At 42.2% G+C, this 19,493-nt stretch overlaps 1 protein-coding gene across 2 annotated transcripts in view; it reads right to left on the bottom strand.

Moving 5' to 3' along the window:
* Nucleotides 1-1,965: 1,965 nt before the first annotated feature.
* Nucleotides 1,966-19,493, bottom strand: part of TTYH2 (tweety family member 2) — a 95,380-nt gene continuing 77,852 nt past the window's right edge. For both annotated transcript variants that reach the window (XM_001378295.4, XM_016430668.2), the window contains 8 exons: nt 16,688-16,757; nt 16,223-16,278; nt 15,480-15,572; nt 14,615-14,707; nt 13,238-13,380; nt 9,106-9,291; nt 8,191-8,269; nt 1,966-4,313 (listed from right to left, as the gene is read on the bottom strand). In XM_001378295.4, the coding sequence (XP_001378332.2) occupies nt 4,230-4,313; nt 8,191-8,269; nt 9,106-9,291; nt 13,238-13,380; nt 14,615-14,707; nt 15,480-15,572; nt 16,223-16,278; nt 16,688-16,757 (804 nt within the window). In that variant the 3' untranslated portion in view covers nt 1,966-4,229. The remainder of the gene's footprint in view (nt 4,314-8,190; nt 8,270-9,105; nt 9,292-13,237; nt 13,381-14,614; nt 14,708-15,479; nt 15,573-16,222; nt 16,279-16,687; nt 16,758-19,493) is intronic.

Genomic DNA, 19,493 nt, shown 5'->3' on the forward strand with positions numbered 1-19,493 from the left:
GCCTTACAATTATCATCCCATTTGATTTTCACAACAACCCTGGAGATATGTACTATTATTAACCTCATTTGACAGTTGAGGAAACTAAGGCTAAGTGGCATGCCCAGGGTCACACAATCAGATTTAAGCTTAGGTCTTCCTAGTCTTGAAGTCTTCCTGACTTCAAGCCCAGAACTTTATTAACTGCACCACCTAGTTCTTAGGTGAGATCAAAGAAAAATGAAAAGGATCTATATGGATAAAAAAAATTCAAAGTTGTTCTTTTTGTGATGGTAAAGAATTGGAAATTGAGGGGATGCCCATCAGTTGGGGAATGGATGAACAAATTGTGGCATATGAATATGAAGGAATAGCTTGTGCTATAAAGGAATGATGAGGGGGATAGTTTCAGAAATACCTGGAAAAACATAAGTGAACTGATGCAAAGTGAAGTGAGCAGAACCAGTAGAACATTGTACAGAGAAACAATATTGTGATGATCAACTGTGAAAGACTTGGCTACTCTGATCAATACAATGATCCAAGACAATTCCAAAGGACTTAATGAAAAATGTCATCCACTTCCACAGAGTGAAATGATGAACTCTGAATGCAGATTGAAGGGTATTGTTTTTCACCTAAAAAAATGTGAACTCTTTAAGAGCAGGGTTAGGAAAAACAACAAAACAATTTTTCCAGTTACATGTAAAGACAATTTTAACATTTTAAAAATATTTTTGAATTCAAAATTTGCTTTCCTTCCCTTTCCCCCTCATTGAAAAGGCAAGCAATTTGGCTGTTTTTGTATCCCTATCATTTAACACAGTGTTTTCCATGTAGAAAGTGCTTAATAAATGCTTTGTGATTCCTAAAAAACAAAATTCCTGAATCCTCTACTTTACAAATTAATGTTATTTTGGTTCTTCTGTTCCTTTAGGCAGTTATGGCATAAGGAGGAAAACCTCTTTGGTAAAAAAAAAAATTTCTTTTAGGAGCTCCAATTATAGTCTTGACACTCTTGAGGTCGTAGACCCATGTTCAGAGGTAGAACGTAATAGGTGATAATCATAGGAAGTTCAAGGGGAGGTGGACCAAGGCTACCATTACTGAATAAAATGATTCTCAAATGGGAGGAAGCACACCAGTTGGGTCTCAAGTTGACAACCTTGGTGTAGCTGTTCTCAGTTTTTTCTTGTTCTCTGAACCACTTTCAACAACAAAACATCAATAAATGACAAAGGATTCCTCTTGAATACAGAATCAAATAAGCTCCTTTGGTTAGCTTTCAAAACTCTTCACAACCTTTCATCAAATTTATCTCTTTAGGTATATTAAATATGTATAAATATGTATAACAGCATATATTACAACTTTTCTACAGGAATATAGCACAGGGGATAGAGCACCAGGCTCATTTTCCTGAGTTCAAATCTGGCCCCAGACACTGATTAGCTGTGTGAACCTGGGCAGCCAGTCCAGTAATAAGACTGCCCTCCTGCAAGGCAAATGAAGAACAGGATGAGCCAAGAACTAAAGTGATAACTTTTTCTCCCTGAACAAAATCTGTCCAAAATAGGCAAGTCTTTCAGCATGGCAGGGATTTACCAGAATCGCTCTGGCATCATCCTCTGACTTGTTTTTCAGTCATGTCTAACTCTTCCTAGAGTTTTTTTGGCAAAGACACTGGAGTGCTTGGCCATTTTCTTCTCCAGCTCATTTGACAGATGAGGAAGCGGAGGCGAACAGGGTGAAGTGACTTGCCCAGGGTCATGCTGTTAGTGTCCGAGGTCAGATTTGAGCTCAAGTTTTCCCCAACATCAGACCTGGATATTCTATCCTTTGTGCCACCTACCTGTTCCTTTGACTGTTGTACAAAAATGTTTGTCATCTCCACAGCTTCTAGGGAACCACCATCATATTCCAGAAAAAGTCTGTTCAAGCCTCGTTTTCCTGGATGGCGGAGGAAGTTAGAAACCAACTCCACACTTTAGTATGAGTATTTATTTCTTTCTCCTGGACAGATACATCCACATTCAGGCAGCAGAGGTTCCCCCATTTTGCTCCTTCAGGAGCCCCCCGAAAATGTTCCATTTACATGCATTAAAAATAGGTGTCCTAGTCACGACAGTGAAATGTTAAGAAGCAAAACCTTGTATAACTAGACACTCTGAGTGTCGTGGGCCATGGCGATGGACAAAGGCTGAAAGGATGTATTTATGGTACACAGTATATACAGGTTGGTATTAGTGAAGGACACAGTGAGTCACTGAGAGTAGCTCCAACAGAAGAGCCCTCAGTTCGGTTGGCCAGGCTTGCCAATGCTGGTTTTACCTGCCATAAGCTAGCCAATACTCCACATTGCCAGTATTGTTATTTCAACAAAGGGAGCTTTTCCAAAACCACAAGGAGTCCCTCAATCCCAAGCCAAAGCAGAGTTTTACTGCTGTTCTGGATGGGGCTTGAGTGTGTGTTCTTTGGGTTGGCAGGAGACTGGAAGCACCAAAAACCCTAATTGTTAATCCTCAGGAGAGGGAGGATGGTAGGTCATTATTTCCTCCTGGCCCAAGAGCCAATGTTCACAATGGAGGTGAAGGCTGGTAGCATGGGGTGTAAAAGAATGGATGAAAATACATCAGTGAGGGGAAGCTAGGTGGTTCAATGGATAGAAACTCAGGCCTGGAGATTGGAGGTCCTGGGTTCAAATGTGCCCTCAGACACTTCCTAGCTGAGTGATCCTGGGCAAGTCACTGAACCTCCATTGCCTAATTCTTACCTCTCTTCTGCCTTGGAGTCAATACACAGTATTGATTCCAAGATGGAAGGTAAGTATTTAATTAAAAAAGAAAGAAAGAAACTATCAGTGACAGGGAAGAGGTGTGACAGAGGAGACACAATTTCCTGCTTGTTGGTGGGACCCCACATCTTCCTCTTGAAAAAGAAAAAGAAAATTTTGCATGGAAATAAACATGAGAAAGCAACCTGTCTTTCCCACTTTTCCCTCAATGTGGAAATTCAATACCGTTATCCTGGTTAGCTGCCTTTCTCATTAAAGAGACCTTCTCTCGGAGGAGGATAAAACCAGGATCCTCCGCACACATTGGTGGATGTCTCACTTAAGTTTTCCATTGCATTTTATTAAAGAAAAAAAAAATCAGCACAGCCCAGGGGAACTAAATGCCAGTTTTCTTAAAAGCGTAGGAAATGAACCCCAGACTCTACATCTTAAAAGGAGAATGTGCTGAATGTTTCTCTCCTCTGGATAACCAATTAGGGGGAAAAAAAGGAGGAGTTTTTCGAAAGTTTCCAGGACCACCTGAGACCAACCCGACCACCTCTGATAAACTCAGAGCAGAATTTCCATCTGTGGAGGAAGCAAGGCCGCCAAATGCATAGGAAGGGTGGGTGGCCAATGGCCAACATGCATGATGCCTATACACTGATGTTGTGCTGAAATGAAAGAGGCCACACTGGCCCCATATCCCAATCCTACCGTCTTTTGGAAGACTATGAATGCACTCTACAATGCCATCTTTTTTCCTGCCTCTATCACGCTCCCATCCCCGTGTTCCATATTTGACAAACTTATTTCCGCATTGTAAGACTGTTGCTACCAAATAGTCAGTGTGGCCCTGTGGCTGATTTATTTGGACAGTATTGACGTATTCATTTCACATTTAGCTTCTCTTAAAAAAAAAAAGTTAAAACAAATTCTCCCCTGATCAGTACAATTAAGGGGGAGAGGAAGAGATTAAGAGATCCAATGACCTGTGCTTCTGACTGGGAATCACTATCAGAATGTAATAGAAGATAAAGTCCTCGGTGAAGGTCCAAGGAGAGGCAGCTCCGTCCCCAAGACTGTAGCAATCTGGTCCTTTCTTGGATTCCCATCTTTCCTTTGAAAGGAGAGAATGACTGAAGTACAACTTGGGAAACAACCTCTTCCAGGCTCCCACCAAAAGGCCTTCCCGACAGAGAGGAAGACAGCTAGGGAGGGCTTGGCACACACATGCCCTGGAGATTCCCGACACCTTCACTCTGCTCGTGTTGGTAGTCCGCCATATTCCAGCACTCCAACCACGCTCAGGAGTCTGCCCTCTCTGAGTCAGCTCTAACCAGCTCATGATCTCTTCAGTCAAGCCTGCTTCAGTCCCAGGGTTCATGCATTTTTCTAGTTTCCTTTAATTTCTATTAAAGAAATGCAGCTTGAATATTCTTTAAAAAAAAAAAGGAGGAAAGAAACAAGCGGAAGACTATTGGGCTGGAAACTCATTTCCATAATGCCTCATGTGCTCGTCAGTAACGGAGAGGTACGTCGCCCTCATGCTGGGAGTGTACTGGAGGGAGAAGAGAGAAAAAAATGAGAGCAGGAAATGCATTCCCATTATCACTCCTCATTAGGCATCTCGTTAGTTAAAGTTACATTAGAAAGTTCTAACTGTATAAAGACCCTGCAACAGTAATAAAAGCCTACTGCAGAATTCACCATCAGAAATGCACTTGAGGGAATAAGACACTCATAAGGCAGTCAGGGATCTCCAGACTTTTTTTCTTTTTCCTGCAAAGGGGAATGAATGAGGTAATCCGCAGACTTCATAAACAGAGGGCATTTCTTCAGGAAATACCAAAGGGGGAGAGAGACACTGGTCATACCTAGGGGATGGGGATAGGGGAGATGAGTTTTGATGCTGTTTAGTCATTTTTCAGTTGTTTCTAACAATTTGTGACCCCATTTAGGGTTTTCTTGGCAAACATATTGGAATGGTTTGACCATTTCTTTTCTGGCTGATTTTACAGATGAGGAAACTGAGGCAAACAGGGTTAGACTTGCCCAGGATCACACACCCAGTGAGGCCTGATTTGAAGTCAGAGACACGAATCTTTCTGGCTCCAGGCCTGGCACTCTATTTATGGCACCACCTCGCTGCTCAGGTGAGATGAGGGGGAGGCGCTAATATGAACCCTAAATGCTTCTGAAGGAGGAGAGTGATATTTCTGAGACTTCTAGCCCAGAACTCAAGTGGAACCAAAAATTCAAGTCTTTCAATACTACTTAGCCAGTTTTAGAATAGGAGATCTTAAGCTGGCATCTACAAACTTGTTTAAAACCCTCCCCCACTATATTTCAATATCATTGGCTTCCTTTGTAACCCCACCGATTTTCCTTATCAATTTGTAAACTTTCCAGGAAGGCGTCCACAGGCTTCACCAGGCTGCCAAAGGGGTCATCCGTGACTCTAAAAAGATGAAGACTTCCTGTTTTCAGAAGAACCACTGAAGCCTTCGTAATCCTCTACCCTTGAAAAACAGTCTCAGCTCGTAAGGAGGAGGGAGACCCTGGATCTCTCTGTAGTAGCCCTTTTTAAAACCCACCTCCAAGATACACAGGATGTTAATCTGGGGCCCTTCATTGGTTCAGTGGATAGAAAGTCAGGCTGGGAGACAGGAAATCCTGAGTTCAAATGTGGCTCCAGGCACTTCCTAGCTGGATGACCCTAGGCAAGTCACTTGACCCCAGTTATCTAGCCCTTACCTCTCTTCTGCCTTGGAACTCAATATTGATTCTTTTTTTTTTTAAACCCTTACCTTCCGTCTTGGAGTCAATACTGTGTATTGGCTCCAAGACAGAAGAGTGGTAAGGGCTAGGCAATGGGGGTCAAGTGACTTGCCCAGGGTCACACAGATGGGAAGTGGCTGAGGCCGGATTTGAACCTAGGACCGCCTGTCTCTAGGCCTGGTTCTCAATCCACTGAGCTACCCAGCTGCCCCCCTCAATATTGATTCTAAGACAGAAGGGAAGAGTTTTTAAAACCTAACAAAACAAATATTATTTTATTTGGTCCTCAAAACAACCTTTTGAAGTGGATACTGTTATTATCCCTATTTTATAGTTGAGGAAACAGAGGCAAACCGATGTTAAGTGACTTATCCAAGGTCATATGGCTAGTAACATTTGAATTTTACTTTTTTTTTGAGTTTTCTTGACTCTGTGCCCAGTGCTCTATCCATGACAAGCCACCTTCTCTCCCTAGCTCTTCTGCCTACTAGTTCAGTGGCTGTGAAGTACCCCGTGAAGTACTACCTCTCCCTACATTTAACTGTGATTCCTTTATCACGCCTCCCTTTATTTGAGCTCGCTCACTGCCTGGGCTCCCTCTGGAGGGAAGGCAGTGGAGAAATGGCCTATCAACGGTTGCCATTTTAGATGCCAAAAGCTCCTCTTCTGCATCCGTCACTGAATGTCCAGAGACTGCCAGAAGATTTTAATATTTAACTCACCTCATTAAGGAAAATCCATTGAGGCAAAGTAGAATTAAACATTGCCCAACATAAATTAGTTTTGATTGCCTATTTTCTCCCCTCGACACACAATCATGGATGAAAGGATGAAGGGTCGAGAAAATAACAATTCCTTGTCTGAATTCTAAACAGTCTGGGGAAGCCACCTCCTCCCTGTTGTGCTCTAACCACTGAGCCACCTACATGCTGGGCTTCTCCTGGCGTCCTGCTTCCATTATCTGGCCACATTAGGGAATCAGGTATTCCACATCAATACCTGCTGCAGGCAACTGAACCCTCAAGTGGACTTGGGGTCACAGGACCTGGATCCAAGTCCTAGTCCTGCTACTTATTTATTAGCTTTGTGACTCCTAATCCTTGGATAAGTCACTGGAGATCTCTTCATCTCTTTTATCTCATCTGCAAAATGGGAGGGGAGTCTGATTGGATGACCCGGCCACTTCTAAGTCTAGGATCCTATGAACTGCTCCGTGCCTCAGTTTCCCCATCTGTAAAACAAGGAGCTTGAACCAGATAGGTTTTATTTCTTAAATCCTTAACATCTGCCTTAAAATCAACACTATGTCAAATCTGGCCTCAGACACCTCCTAGCTGTGTGACCCTGGGCAAGTCACTTGACCCCCATTGTCTAGCCCTTACCACCCTTCTGCCTTGGAGCCAATACACAGTATTGACTCCAAGACAGAAGGTAAGGGTTTAAAAAAAAATAATCAACACTATGGATTGATTCTAAGGCAGAAGAGCAGTAAGGGCTAGGCAACTGGAGTTAAGTGACTTGCCCAGGGCCACCCTGCCAGGAAATGTGGCTAGATAGCTCTTAAGGTTTCTCCAGCTTCCCTCCTCCTCTAAATAGTCTTTCTTATGCCCAGCTATGATGGGTGGTGAAAAGCAGCACTGTAACGCGGTGGTAGAGATGGCCAGGACATCACAGGGTCAGGCCCTGGCTCTGACATGCCGTGGGACCCCAGCCGGACGACTTCACATCTCAGTGCTCTGTTGCAGAGCTGGTGGATGCACACAGAAACTGGACCACGGCGCCTCACTTACACAGGATCCCTGCAGGCTGCCGATTGATTTAGAAAACCACAGACTCACACCATCTGTGTTCGACTGTGCGTTTATGTCTGGGCGCTTTTTATCTGTTGCAGGAGGCAGGGGAGCTCCTGCTTGTCCAGCACCTCGGCTGCAGTGAGTTCCCTCAGATCACATACACAAGGGACAGAAAAGGGCCAGTTTTCACCGCTTGCGGGGATTCCCAAGAGTCTCCTGAAGAGGTCAGACTCCTTCCACACCGGATGCTGGGGTAGGAGTAGGATAGCGGAGAATAATCTATCACCAGCCCATCCATTGTGGGCTTTCCACTCCTTTTCCTCCTTTCTTTCCTTAAAAAAAAAAAAACCAACAAAAGCCCCCCTATTTTCTGTCTTAGAATCAATACTAAATATCATGTCTAAAGCAGAAGAGTGCTAAGGGCTAGGCAATGGGAGTTAAGGGACTTGTCCAGAGTCACAGAGCTAGGAAGTATCTTAAGTTAAATTCGAACTCAGAATCACCAGTCACAAAAGCCTGGGCTCCATCCACGAAGACAACTAGCTGCCCCTCTCTTCCTCTTTTTTTTTTTTTTAAAAACCCTTACCTTCTGTCTTGGAGTCAATACTGTGTATTAGCTCCAAGGCAGAAGAGTGGTAAGGGCTAGGCAATGGGGGTCAAGTGACTTGCCCAGGATCACACAGCTGGGACATGTGAGGCCAGATTTGAACCTAGGACCTCTCGTCTCTAGGGCTGGCTCTCAATCCACTGAGTCACCCAGCTGCCCCCTCTCTTCCTCTTTCAAAAGGAAAAGCTGTTGAGGAGGTAGGAATTTAGGGAAAGGGCAATTTATTGCCACGACTTGGTTTCCATGACCCAGAGTACCGTGGGGGGAGGAGAGGCTCTTCCGATCAGTGGGACGTTTTCATAGCGGGGGTTCCCACCAAAAAGCATCGCTTGGTTCCTGCAAGATTGGAAAAGGAGACTGTTTAGGAGAAGGAATGAGACAACCAAAATGGATGGGGAAAGCAAAAGCAAAAAGGGAGAGGAAGGTACACACAAGGAGGCTACGGGGGGGGGGGGGGGGGGGGGGCTCATCTTAGTAGTGAGAGGCACAGACAGGAAGACATGGGAGGTGCGGGAGCCCTCTTTGCTTCTACAAATGCCTAATGAACACCAGACCTGTTCTTTGGTCAGTCAGAAAAAAATAGCATATCCCAGGCTGCTAAATATCACGGGCAGAGCAGAAGGATTAGCTAGTGAGTACATATTGGGACCTTTTCACCCCTGACCCCTCCATCTCTCTAGGATTAGGGGTTCTTAACCAGAGGGATATGAACCTCAAAAAATTTTAATAATGATATTTTAATATAATTAGTTCTTTTGTAATCCTATATATTTTATTTTATGCATATAAAAACATTACTCTGAATAGGAGTTTATACATACCCAAAAGGCTAAGAACTCCTGCCTTATGACATTTTCCCCCTCTAATGGCCTTTTTTTAACTCTCTTTCTATTCAGCCCTGTCTTGCCTCTACGATGTTAATCTATGTCCAGAGGAGTCCCAACCAGGGCTAGCTGATCCCGGGCCATTTACAAGGGATGTTCCTGTCCCACGACACAGTAGGGAAATTTTCTCTATTCCCACTGGTCTAGGAAGTCCGACCCAAGGATCCCCTCTGTGTCCCTTCTCAGGCAAATCAGAGCTCTGAAGGGATTTTGTAGCCCGGCTTGTTTTCCCAACTGGGGACTTGGGGAAGCTAAGCGTGCTGAGCCCACCCCTTCCCTTGGCCTCACATGTATTCAGAGACAGGAGCATTTGAGACCGTCTGGGCTGGGGGATGCAGGCTGGTCTGACTGCCCAGACTGCTGCTGTAGCTGCAGAAACTGCGGAGTTGTCCCCGGGTCGGGTTGTGGGCAGCAATGCGCCGGGCCTGGGGGTTGAAAGGGTCATCTTCATCTATGTCATCGTAGCTCCTGTCCCTGGAACAAAAGGCAGTGCGTGGAGGTCAGACAGGAGGGCAGGGAAGAACCAAAGCCTTCCACAGTCTGCCCCACACGGTCTTGCTAGAAGTCTCCACTCCAACCAGTCTGGCCTCACATTCCTTCACCGATGTCCTTCCCTACCACCCTCTCCTTTGTCATTATTGATCCAAATAAAACAGGACTCGCTTCTTCCCTGAAGCCTTCCATGATCACACCAGTTCACAATGATCTTCCCTGTCTTTAGATACCAATAGCGTTCATCTGTGCCCTTCTCACAGGCTACTTTTACTAAATAGGACACAACTAATGACGCAAGACAGTACAATATTTATTTTCACGTGTAGACCTCCTCTTTGCCTACTAGATTGTCAGCCACTTGAAATCAGGGACTATGTCTTATTCTGACCATCTTTCCACCTCTGCCCCCGCGGCCTTCTCGTCATTGTGGCAAAGCCTCTCCCTCTATGGCTTCTGCCTCCCATTGGTGAATTCCACCCAGGACCTCTATTTGAGGCAGTGCCCAAGCCAGCCATTCCGTTCTCTTCAAACCTGGACCAGCCTGCGATGTCTTAGATCACCGCTCCACTTTGCCCCTGTGAGAATACTTCCCTGCTTTTCGGTTCCCCTGTCTGTTGTAAGCTCCTTCAGGGCAAGAATTGCCTTTCTTTTGTTTGCATTTGTGTATCCGGCAAATTTTACTGCTTAATACGTGCTCCTCCTACAATCTCCAACTATCTATCGATCCATCTCAGAAGGGGCAGGTGAAGTGTGTCTTCTCATATCTTTCATGTGAGTCCTGTTTTTTATAATTTTGTTACATATTTTTGATTTTTTATCATGTCATTCTTTCCATTTACTACTGTGTATACTGTTTTCTTGTCTATTTTTGCTTCTTTTTGCATTAGTGCACATAGATCTTCCCATGCTTCTCCATATTTATCATATAATTTCTTAGAGTCCAATAATATACCATTACATGCCCCCCAAGCTGTTTAATTGTTCCCCAACTGATGGGAGCATTGATTTTGTTTCTAATTCTTACACTATCACAAAAAGTGCTATTATAATTATTTTGGAGCATATGGGGACTTTTTCTCACTGAGTAAGAGTCTGGTTCAAAGAGTAAGGACATTGTCACCTCATTTGCAAATTCCAAGTTGCATTCCTGCACTGTAGTATTTTATAGCTCTACCAACAATGTATTAGTGTGCCTATCTTTTTGCAACTCCTCTCACATAGAATGTTGACATTTTTTGGAAATTTTTGCTAATTTGCAGAGTGAGGTAAAACCTCAGAATTGTTTCTGAGAAATGTGCATTTTTCTTATATTAGTAATTTTGGAGCATTCTTTCATGTACACAAGAATACTTTGCAGTTCTTTTAAGAACTGTCTGTTTATATCTTGATCATTTTATCTATTGGGGAATGGCTTTTAGTCATATATACATACACACACACATATACTTTGTTTATTGTCTACATTCTAGATATCAAAATCTTTAAATATGATACAGATTTTTTTTTTCCATTTGACTACTTCCCTTCTTATCTTGGATATTTTAATGTTGTCCATGCAGAAGCATTTCAGTTTCAAGTAATCAGAATTATCTATTTATTGTAATTGCCTCTATTTTTTGGTGAAGAATATATTTTCTACCCATAGATGTAAGAGGCATATGATATTTCTCTCCTAATTTTTAATAGTTATCATTTTAACTATCAAGGTCATTTTCAACATATTGTGGAGTATAGTGTAAGATGTTAGTCTAAGCCCAATTTCTAACAGACTGCTTTCCAATTTTCCTAACAATTTTTATCAAATAGGGAGTTTTTTTCCCTGAGGTAACATATTTTCCACTTTATCAAACAATGGGTTATTGAGTTTTATTATTTCTGAATCTTCTTGTCTAGACTGTTCTGTTGATCTTTATTTCTTAAGCAATACCAAATGACTTTGATGACTGCTGCTTTATAATATATAATTTGAGGTCTGGAAGTGCTATTTTCCCTTTCTTTTCATCATTTCCCTTGCTTCTCTAGATTGTCTGTTTTTCCAAAGGAATTTTGTTGTCATTATTATCATTATCATTATCAATTTCTATAAAGTATCCTCTTAGTAACTTGATTGGCTTAGCATTCAAAGTCTAAATTAATTTAGTCATTTTCATTATATTAGCCTAGACTAGCCATGACCACTGAATATTCCTCTAGCTATTTAAATTATTTCTTTAAGAAGCATTTTGAAATGAATTTATACAAGTCTTTAATGTGGTTTGGGAGGTTATTCCCCAGACATTTTCTGCATTTTGTGGTTATCTGGAATGGGATTTTTCTTTTTATTATTCCTTCTTGTATTTTGTTATTATATAGAAATGTTGTTGATTTTTGATTACTTATTTTGTAGCCTGCAACTTTGTTGATAAATTGCTGTAGTCTGTTTGACAGGATTTTATTTTAGTTTTTGACTCAGCATTCATGAATGGTTTAGGCCTAATTTTCTTTCTGTATTTTATCTTTCCCTGGTTTAGGTACTAGGGCTATATTTGTCTCCTGAAAGGATACTGATATACATATTTACGTATTTGTATACATATACATACAGAGATATCAATGTATATGGATAATATAGTATTAGATACATTGTAGGTGATTAATAAATGCTATTTCTTTCTTAATTACTATATAGAAATTGATATTGATCTAGTTATAGTGTATGTGATAGAAAACCCTAGGTTTAGAGAAAGAAGTCCCTGATTTGAATCTTAGCTCAGATACTTATCAAGTTAATAATAGTGTGTGTTAAACTAAAAAGAATTCTGGTAGGGTGCTTTCTTTCTCAGTTTTTGAGAATAATCTGCAAAGTATGGGTACAAACTGTTCTTTAAAAAGAATTCTATGAATCCATAGGAGCAGTAGATTTTTTCCTTTGGTACTTCCTTCATGGTTAAATCAATTTCCTTTTTTGAGATTGAGTTATGGAAGTTCTCTAAGTGGTCTTTTGTAAGTTTGGGTATTTTATATTTCTGAAGGCGTTCTCTATTTCTTTGTGTTCTCAGTTTGTTAGCATATACTTGTTCATAATATGTTCTGAATATTCTTTTTATTTTTTTCTGGTTTTGCTGTGATTTCACTTTGCTCATTTGCTATCTTATTGATTTAATTTTCTATTCCATTCTTTTTAATCATACTTTCTAGAGGTTTATCAATTTTAGTAGTCTTTTTGGAGATTCAGCTCTTGGTTTTGTTTATAATTTCTATTTTTTATTTCCAATTGATCTTTTCCCCCCTCTAATCTTTAATATCTCCACTTTTGGTTTTGTTTTAGGTTTGTTTGTTGAATTTCTAATTTTTGAGAATGTGCATTCAGTTCACCTATCTCTCTTTGCATCTCCATTATGCTTAGCATATAGTAGAATTTCTCTTGCTTTGGTTAATAGGGAAAGTGTGGGCAGGAGTGAGAAGCAGGGAGAAATGAGATTGATAAGAAAACACTAGGACAAATCCTCCCCCTAGTCATTCTATCCTTTAAGGTGGCAGTAAAGGCTGGTGACAGCAATGGAGGTATCTAGGGTAAACTGTCTGCCCTGTTTCCTAGCTCCATTCTAGTTCCTTCTAACCACTAAGTAAAGCTTCAGGAATTCCTCCCTGAACAGATAGGCAGCTCAAAGTTAAAGTTTTGTGGTCTAATGATAGGAAAAGCAATCCAGTCTCACTGCAATCACCATTAACTCTTCCCAGTAGGGTTCCACAGAAAATCAACCACCAGCTGAGAGCTGAAGTCTTGACCATTCATTCTCCCACCATCTTCTAGACTAAGATTGGACTCTTGTTGCTTAAATCCCAGAGCAGAGGACCCCAAATGGTCATTTTATTTCTCTTTATCCCTTTGTAGAGATGAGAAACAAGGATGGGACTTCCACCCTTCTCTCTCCAGTCAACCTACCTGCCAACCAAATATTTCCAGGCCTGAGGCCCCGCACAGATCATGGTCGAGAAAGCCATGGCAGCCAAGAGGGAGAACAAGCCAAGATAGAGCAGCCCTTCAATGCCATCATAGCAAATACCAATTAGGGCATCAAGGTAATCCTGGAAGCAGATGGGAGAATAGAGAGAAAACACATTCTGGAGTGAATATGACAACTCAAAATGCCACTCTTGTTGGATTCTTCATCCTGCCTTTCCCTCTAAAAAAAGGCATTTGATGTGAATATTTTCATGCAGTCAGAGACCAATTTATTTTTTCCTAGAGACTTTAAAAGCCATCTAGTATAACTTTTCCTTTGAAAGGCAAAGCAACTAAGGCCCCTCCAGGCTATGTGATTTGCCTAATGTCACACCAATAGTAAGTAGAGGAGCTGACATTTGAACCTGGGCCTCTTTCTACTTCACTTTCTCTAAATTGATATAGTACAGTGGAAATAGCCTGGGCATGAAGTCATAAAGACCTGAACAAGTCACTTAATATCCACGTGAATAAGAAAAGCTCCTAGGTTTTTATTTAAGTCATGGGGATCTGAAATTTTTATTGGTAGAGGAAATAATGTCCTACACTAAGAAAATCACAGCTCGCTCTCTCTCTCTCTCTCTCTCTCTCTCTCTCTCTCTCTCTCTCTCTCTCTGTCTCTCTCTCTCTGTCTCTCTCTCTCTCTCTCTCTCTCTCTCTCTCTCTCTCTCTCTCTCTGTCTCTCTCTGTCTCTCTCTCTCTCTGTCTCTCTCTCTCTCTCTCTGTCTCTCTCTCTCTCTCTCTCTCTCTCTCTCTCTCTCTCTCTCTCTCTCTCTCTCTCTCTCTCTCTCCCTTTCTCTCTCTCTCTCTCTCTCCCTCTCCCTCCTTTCCTTCTCTGTCTCATTTCTCTTTCTCATATACACACATATAGATCTGTATACATTTTCTTTCTACACAAATGGGGCTTCTTTACAAATGGCATTTTCTAGAGGGCAGGAATTGGCTCTCTCTAGTTTTCTTTGCACAAACATGGCCTTAATGCTTTTTGATAACAGTAAGGTTGGGACCCCAACTCCTCAGGAGAATAGCTGGGTAGGCTGGGGATTACGTGTCTACAATATGGGACTGTGACTCATCAGCCCTCGGAACAGAAGGCTTTGGTGATTTACTCAGAGCCTCCTTCTTCCAGCTGCTGGAAAGAAATCTCAGGAGACTCATGAAGTCCAGTGCCCTCCCTTTTTCTTTACAGCTGTAGCTCCTTCATGGTGAAGGTCTCAAACCAACTGGTCCCCATCTGTCGTCCTCCATTAGTCACCCTAGCTTGGGTCAAAATGCTAAGGAGTCCTTAAGGCTACTGTGACCCCCAAGTTAGTATACCTTGTGCAGTCCCCTGCAGTCTAACATGGCAGTCAGTTGGTGAAGGCTAGACTCAGATGAGTTCAGCAGCAGTTGTATCCCAAGCAGATCTTTCTGAAGTGGGGAGAAGGAGACAAGATTCAGGGTTGCAACAATAAGCCTGTTTTTGCAAAAAAAAAAAAGGCTTTTAAAATGAGGGGCAGGAGCCAAACCCACAAGGGAGCGGGATGGAGAAAAGAATGCATTACACATTCTCAGCATCCTCTCCAAAATCCTGGAAGGCAAGTCTGGACCACGCAAATGGGAGTCTGGCTCCAGGGGTCATGTTGGAAAAGGGAGAGGAAAGAAGAGGAGAAAGGGAGGAGGAAGGCAAAAAGGAGGGATGGGCATTAGTTTTTAGCTGAGGCTATCTTCTTGAGTCACATGTGGCCGGTAGGTTAGGATGTGATCATAGCATCTGAGTCTGAATTGGAAGGGACCTCCGGGGCCATTCTGTCCGACCCCCTCTTTTTCCAAATGGGAAAACTGAAGCCTAGACAGGCAAAATGTGACTTGTCTAAGATCACACAGATAGTTTTATGTTAGAGGCAGGATTCTAAGTGCCTATAAAGATGAAGAGAATCCTTGATGCATGGGGCATGAGGGAAGGAAAAAACTCTCCTCTAACATCAATTGGTGCCACGGTAAGAGAGAGATCACCAGTCTAGACTTGATGTGGTCCCCAAAGGGCCATTGCCAATCCTCACTCTACTGGACTCTCTGGAAGAAGACAGACTAAACGAGCAAACCTCTCTGGCTATTTAGAAAGACAGACACGAATACTATCTTTCTTCCACCCGTACGTCCCAACCTCACGACCTGCCACATGCACATTTCCTCTCCTCACCTCTGCTGTGGGGAACAAGGGTACTGCAAACTGCAAGAGGCCAAGGATTTGGATCTGCATTGTAGTCAGTGATCGCTGGAAGATGGTCAATGCCTGAGCCCAAGATAGAAGCAGGCCATTAGGTGTCATTCAAAGATCTGCTGGCATCCTTCTAGGGATCCTGCTGTGACGCTCCCTGTGCCTCAACCCTCCCCACAAAGCCGAGGTTCACCCTTAATATTAGTTCAGAGCATCCTCTGTCATGCATGCCCCTTCCAGCTACCATTGGGATTTCCTTCCTCTTCGGGTCTGAGGCTCCCTGAGAGCACAAAGTGCCCCAAAGGATAACAACAACAATAACTGTTGTATGTTTTTATATTTATATTTATATATATTTAATTTTATATTTATATAATATATATATGATATAATAATTTATATTTATATTTAATTTTAATTAAAAATATTTATATTTAATTATAACAGATCACTGTTGCAGGTTATAATGATAACATGTATAAAGCACTTCATAGACAGTGATCTCATGTGATCAGTAACCATGAGATGTAGGTGCTATTATTATTCCCATTATACAGATGAAGAAACAGAGTAAATCTCTTTCTCCAAAGGGTAAAGATGGGGAGGTGGCAAACAGAGCCCTAGAAAAATAAAATTCAATCTTAGTGACCAGGATGCTGGGGTGGGGGATTTGAAGGAAACAGTGGTATGAAGGGGGAAGAGGGAACTGGGATGGAGGCGCATACCTGCTGGAATGGGTTGCTCAGGCCCTGGCTACAATAGAGGTAGTAACGGGTTATCTCTGAAAAGCAAAGACACTGGCTGTGATTAAGGTCATCGTCGAGCATCCATGTACCCAGTGGTAATCTAAGTGGCTCTCCCTCTGTTTTTCAGAGTCAGCCTTGCTTCTAAGAGCCATACAGATTACCCCCTCTGATAGCCCTTTGCTGGGTTTGAGGATACTGCTGAGACTGCTCTTTCTGGAGAGCAAATGAATCAACAATCATTTATTATGCATTGGTGATGCATAGGTGATGGGAGAACAAACCATCAGATGAAAATGAACAGCTGAAGAGAATAGAAAATTGGACAGCTATATATTTATTCAGGGAGGATAAATGAAAAGAAGCAAAGGGTAATCACCAGCATAAATGCATTAAGCATAATTTGCCTTTTTTGCATTAAGAGATTCATCTTATGGCATCCCTTACCTGTATTCACGTGACCCTGTGTGACATTCAGGATGAATTTGTCTGGAGCTACACAGAAATCGCTGGTGCCCTGTGGTAAAAAAATATAGAATCTCAGAGCTGGAAGGAAGGGGCTTCCAAAGTCATCTAGTGCAACCTGAATCTTAGCAGAAACCCCCCTTCCCAATACCTCCAACATTTTAGACATTATCAGATTTCCTTTCTAAAAAAATCCTTACCTTCCATTTTAGAATTGATTCTGTGTATTGGTTCTAAGGCAGAAGAACAGTAAAGACTAGGCAATGGGGGTTAAATGACTTGCCCAGAGTCACATAGCTAAGAAGTAACTGAGGTCAGATTTGAACCCAGGACCTCCCATCTCCAGGCCTGACTCTCTATCCACTGAGTCTCCTAGCTGTCCCCTACCAGAAGACGTTCAATGATAAGGAACTGCTAAGTGATACAGTGGATAGAGCACTAGGCTTGGAATCAGGAAGACTCATCTTCCCAAGTTTAAATCTAGCCTCAGACTCTTAACCCTGTTTTCTCAGTTTCCTCATCTGTAAAATAAGTTACAGAAGGAAATGGCAAATCATTCCAGTATCTCTGCCAAGAAAATCCCAAATGGGTTACAAAGAGTTAAGATGTGACTGGATTGACTCAACAACAAAAGTCTCCTGAACCAGCCCACTGACCTTTGGGATGATCCTAATGGAAAGTCTTTTTTTTTTCCAAGCTAAAATCTACCTTTCTCTAACGTTCTTCCATTGCTACTAATTCTGCCATCAAGTGCCAAGCAAAACAAATCTAATCCTCCTTCTCCGTGACAGCCCTCCAAATACTCAGGGGCAGTGCTCTTGTTCCATCCCCTCCATTACCCCATAAACCAACAGAGTTAGAGAAAAGTAGGTTTTAGGGAAAAAAATCATAGTCATCCAAAGCTCACAAAATAAAACCCTCTGGCTGCCACAAGAGAGTAATATGGCAGACTGCGGTCACGTGTGTCTAAGTCATTTTCATTTCTCTGTGCGCTGCTTCCCTAAGCAAACTATATACTCCTCTGGGATCAGGGAGGGTGTCTTCTCTATTTCTTTTTAAAACTTTCTCCTAGAGATCATGATAAAATATTCCGTTCACCTCCTGACAGAGAAGGGATCAAAGTGTAGAATGAGATTTGCAAGGGGGGAATGTCTAGAGATGGGAGGACCTGGGTTCAAATCTGACCTCAGACACTTCCTAGCCTGACCACTCTTCTGCCTTGAACCAATACACAGTATTAATTCTAAGAAGGTAAGGGTTTAAAAAAAATGGTATTTGCTTACATTCATGTATACATATACACATATACATACTTATCTGTCTTTTAAACCCTTACCTTTTTAGTATCAATTCTAAAACAGAAGAGTGGCGAGGGCTAGGCAATCAGGGTTAAGTGACTTGCCCAGGGTGACAGCTAGTAAATGCCTGAGGTCACATTTGAACCCAGGTCCTTCTGACTCCAGGCCTAGCACTCTATTCATGGTGCCACCTGGTTGCCCCTATACATGCGTGTGCATGCAAGCACACATGCACACACACAAGTGTGCGCCAATGTAGGAATTTGTTTTGCTTAACTACCTATGTTTATCACCGGGTTTTTTTCTTTCTTTCTTAACAGAAGTGGGTACGGAAAGGTGGGAGGGAGAGAAGATGGATTTTCATTGATTGAAAAAATATTTTAATGAAAATAAATCCTCTTGACTACTTGATGAAGAACCTCATTACTTCCCTCAGTTCCTCTTTCTAAAGGACAAAACAAAGAAAAACCCATCTTAAAAGTCAAGGGACTTCTTGAGAGGGTAGTATGGCAGAGGGATAGAAAATGGATGAATGAGGGTAGAAGGCATAAGCATGGGGACAGCACCTGTTAGGTGCCGGGCAATGTGCTCCGGGCTTTTTTGTTATCTCATTTGATTCTCACAACAAACGTGGGAAGTAGGTGTTATTATCCTCCTTTTACAGTTGGAAACTGTAAGGACAAACTGTGAGGAAACTGAAGCACAAGTTAAATGACTTGCCCAGGGTCATACAGCTAGTGTCTGAGGCTAAATATGAATCCAGATCTTCCTGACTCCAAGCCCAGCTCTCTCTCCACAATGCGTGTTGGAATGGGAGGCAGGGGTGGCAAGGATCTGATGCTGGTCTGCCACTGACTCGCTCTGTGACCAAAGACAAAGAGAATTCTTGATGCTTCTTATAGGACTATGGGAAAGTCACTGAACCATTCTAGACCTCAGTTTCTGACTCTGTAAAATGGGTGTAATATCAATCAGTATTACCTATTTATAAAGGTGCCATGAGAAACAAATGAGAAGGGAGGTATAAAGGGTTATGTAAAGGGAAGTTTTTATGATTATTTGTAAAGGATGAAATCAGCATTTGAATTGTCTTCTTCGGGTGTAATCACTTGGGTAAACTTCAAGGTATGGCAGATTTAGAGTCAAGAAGGAACCTTTGAGGAATAACAAACTGGAGGAATTCCACGTGAACTGGAACGACCTCCAGGAAGTGATGCAGAGCGAGAGGAGCAGAACCAGGAGAACATTGTACACAGAGACTGATACACTGTTGTATAATCCAATGTAATGGACTTCTCTACTAGCAGCAACGCAATGATCCAGGACAATTCTGAGGGACTTAGAACACTATCCACATCCAGAGGAAGAACCGTGGGAGCAGAAACACAGAAGAAAAACAACTGCTTGATCACATGAGTCAATGGGGGTATGACTGGGGGATGTAGACTCTAAATGATCAACCTAGTGCAAATATCAATGGTATGGGAAAA

The sequence above is a fragment of the Monodelphis domestica genome, chromosome 2, assembly GCF_027887165.1.
Source record: "Monodelphis domestica isolate mMonDom1 chromosome 2, mMonDom1.pri, whole genome shotgun sequence".
In the NCBI taxonomy this organism is placed as follows: Eukaryota; Metazoa; Chordata; class Mammalia; order Didelphimorphia; family Didelphidae; genus Monodelphis; species Monodelphis domestica.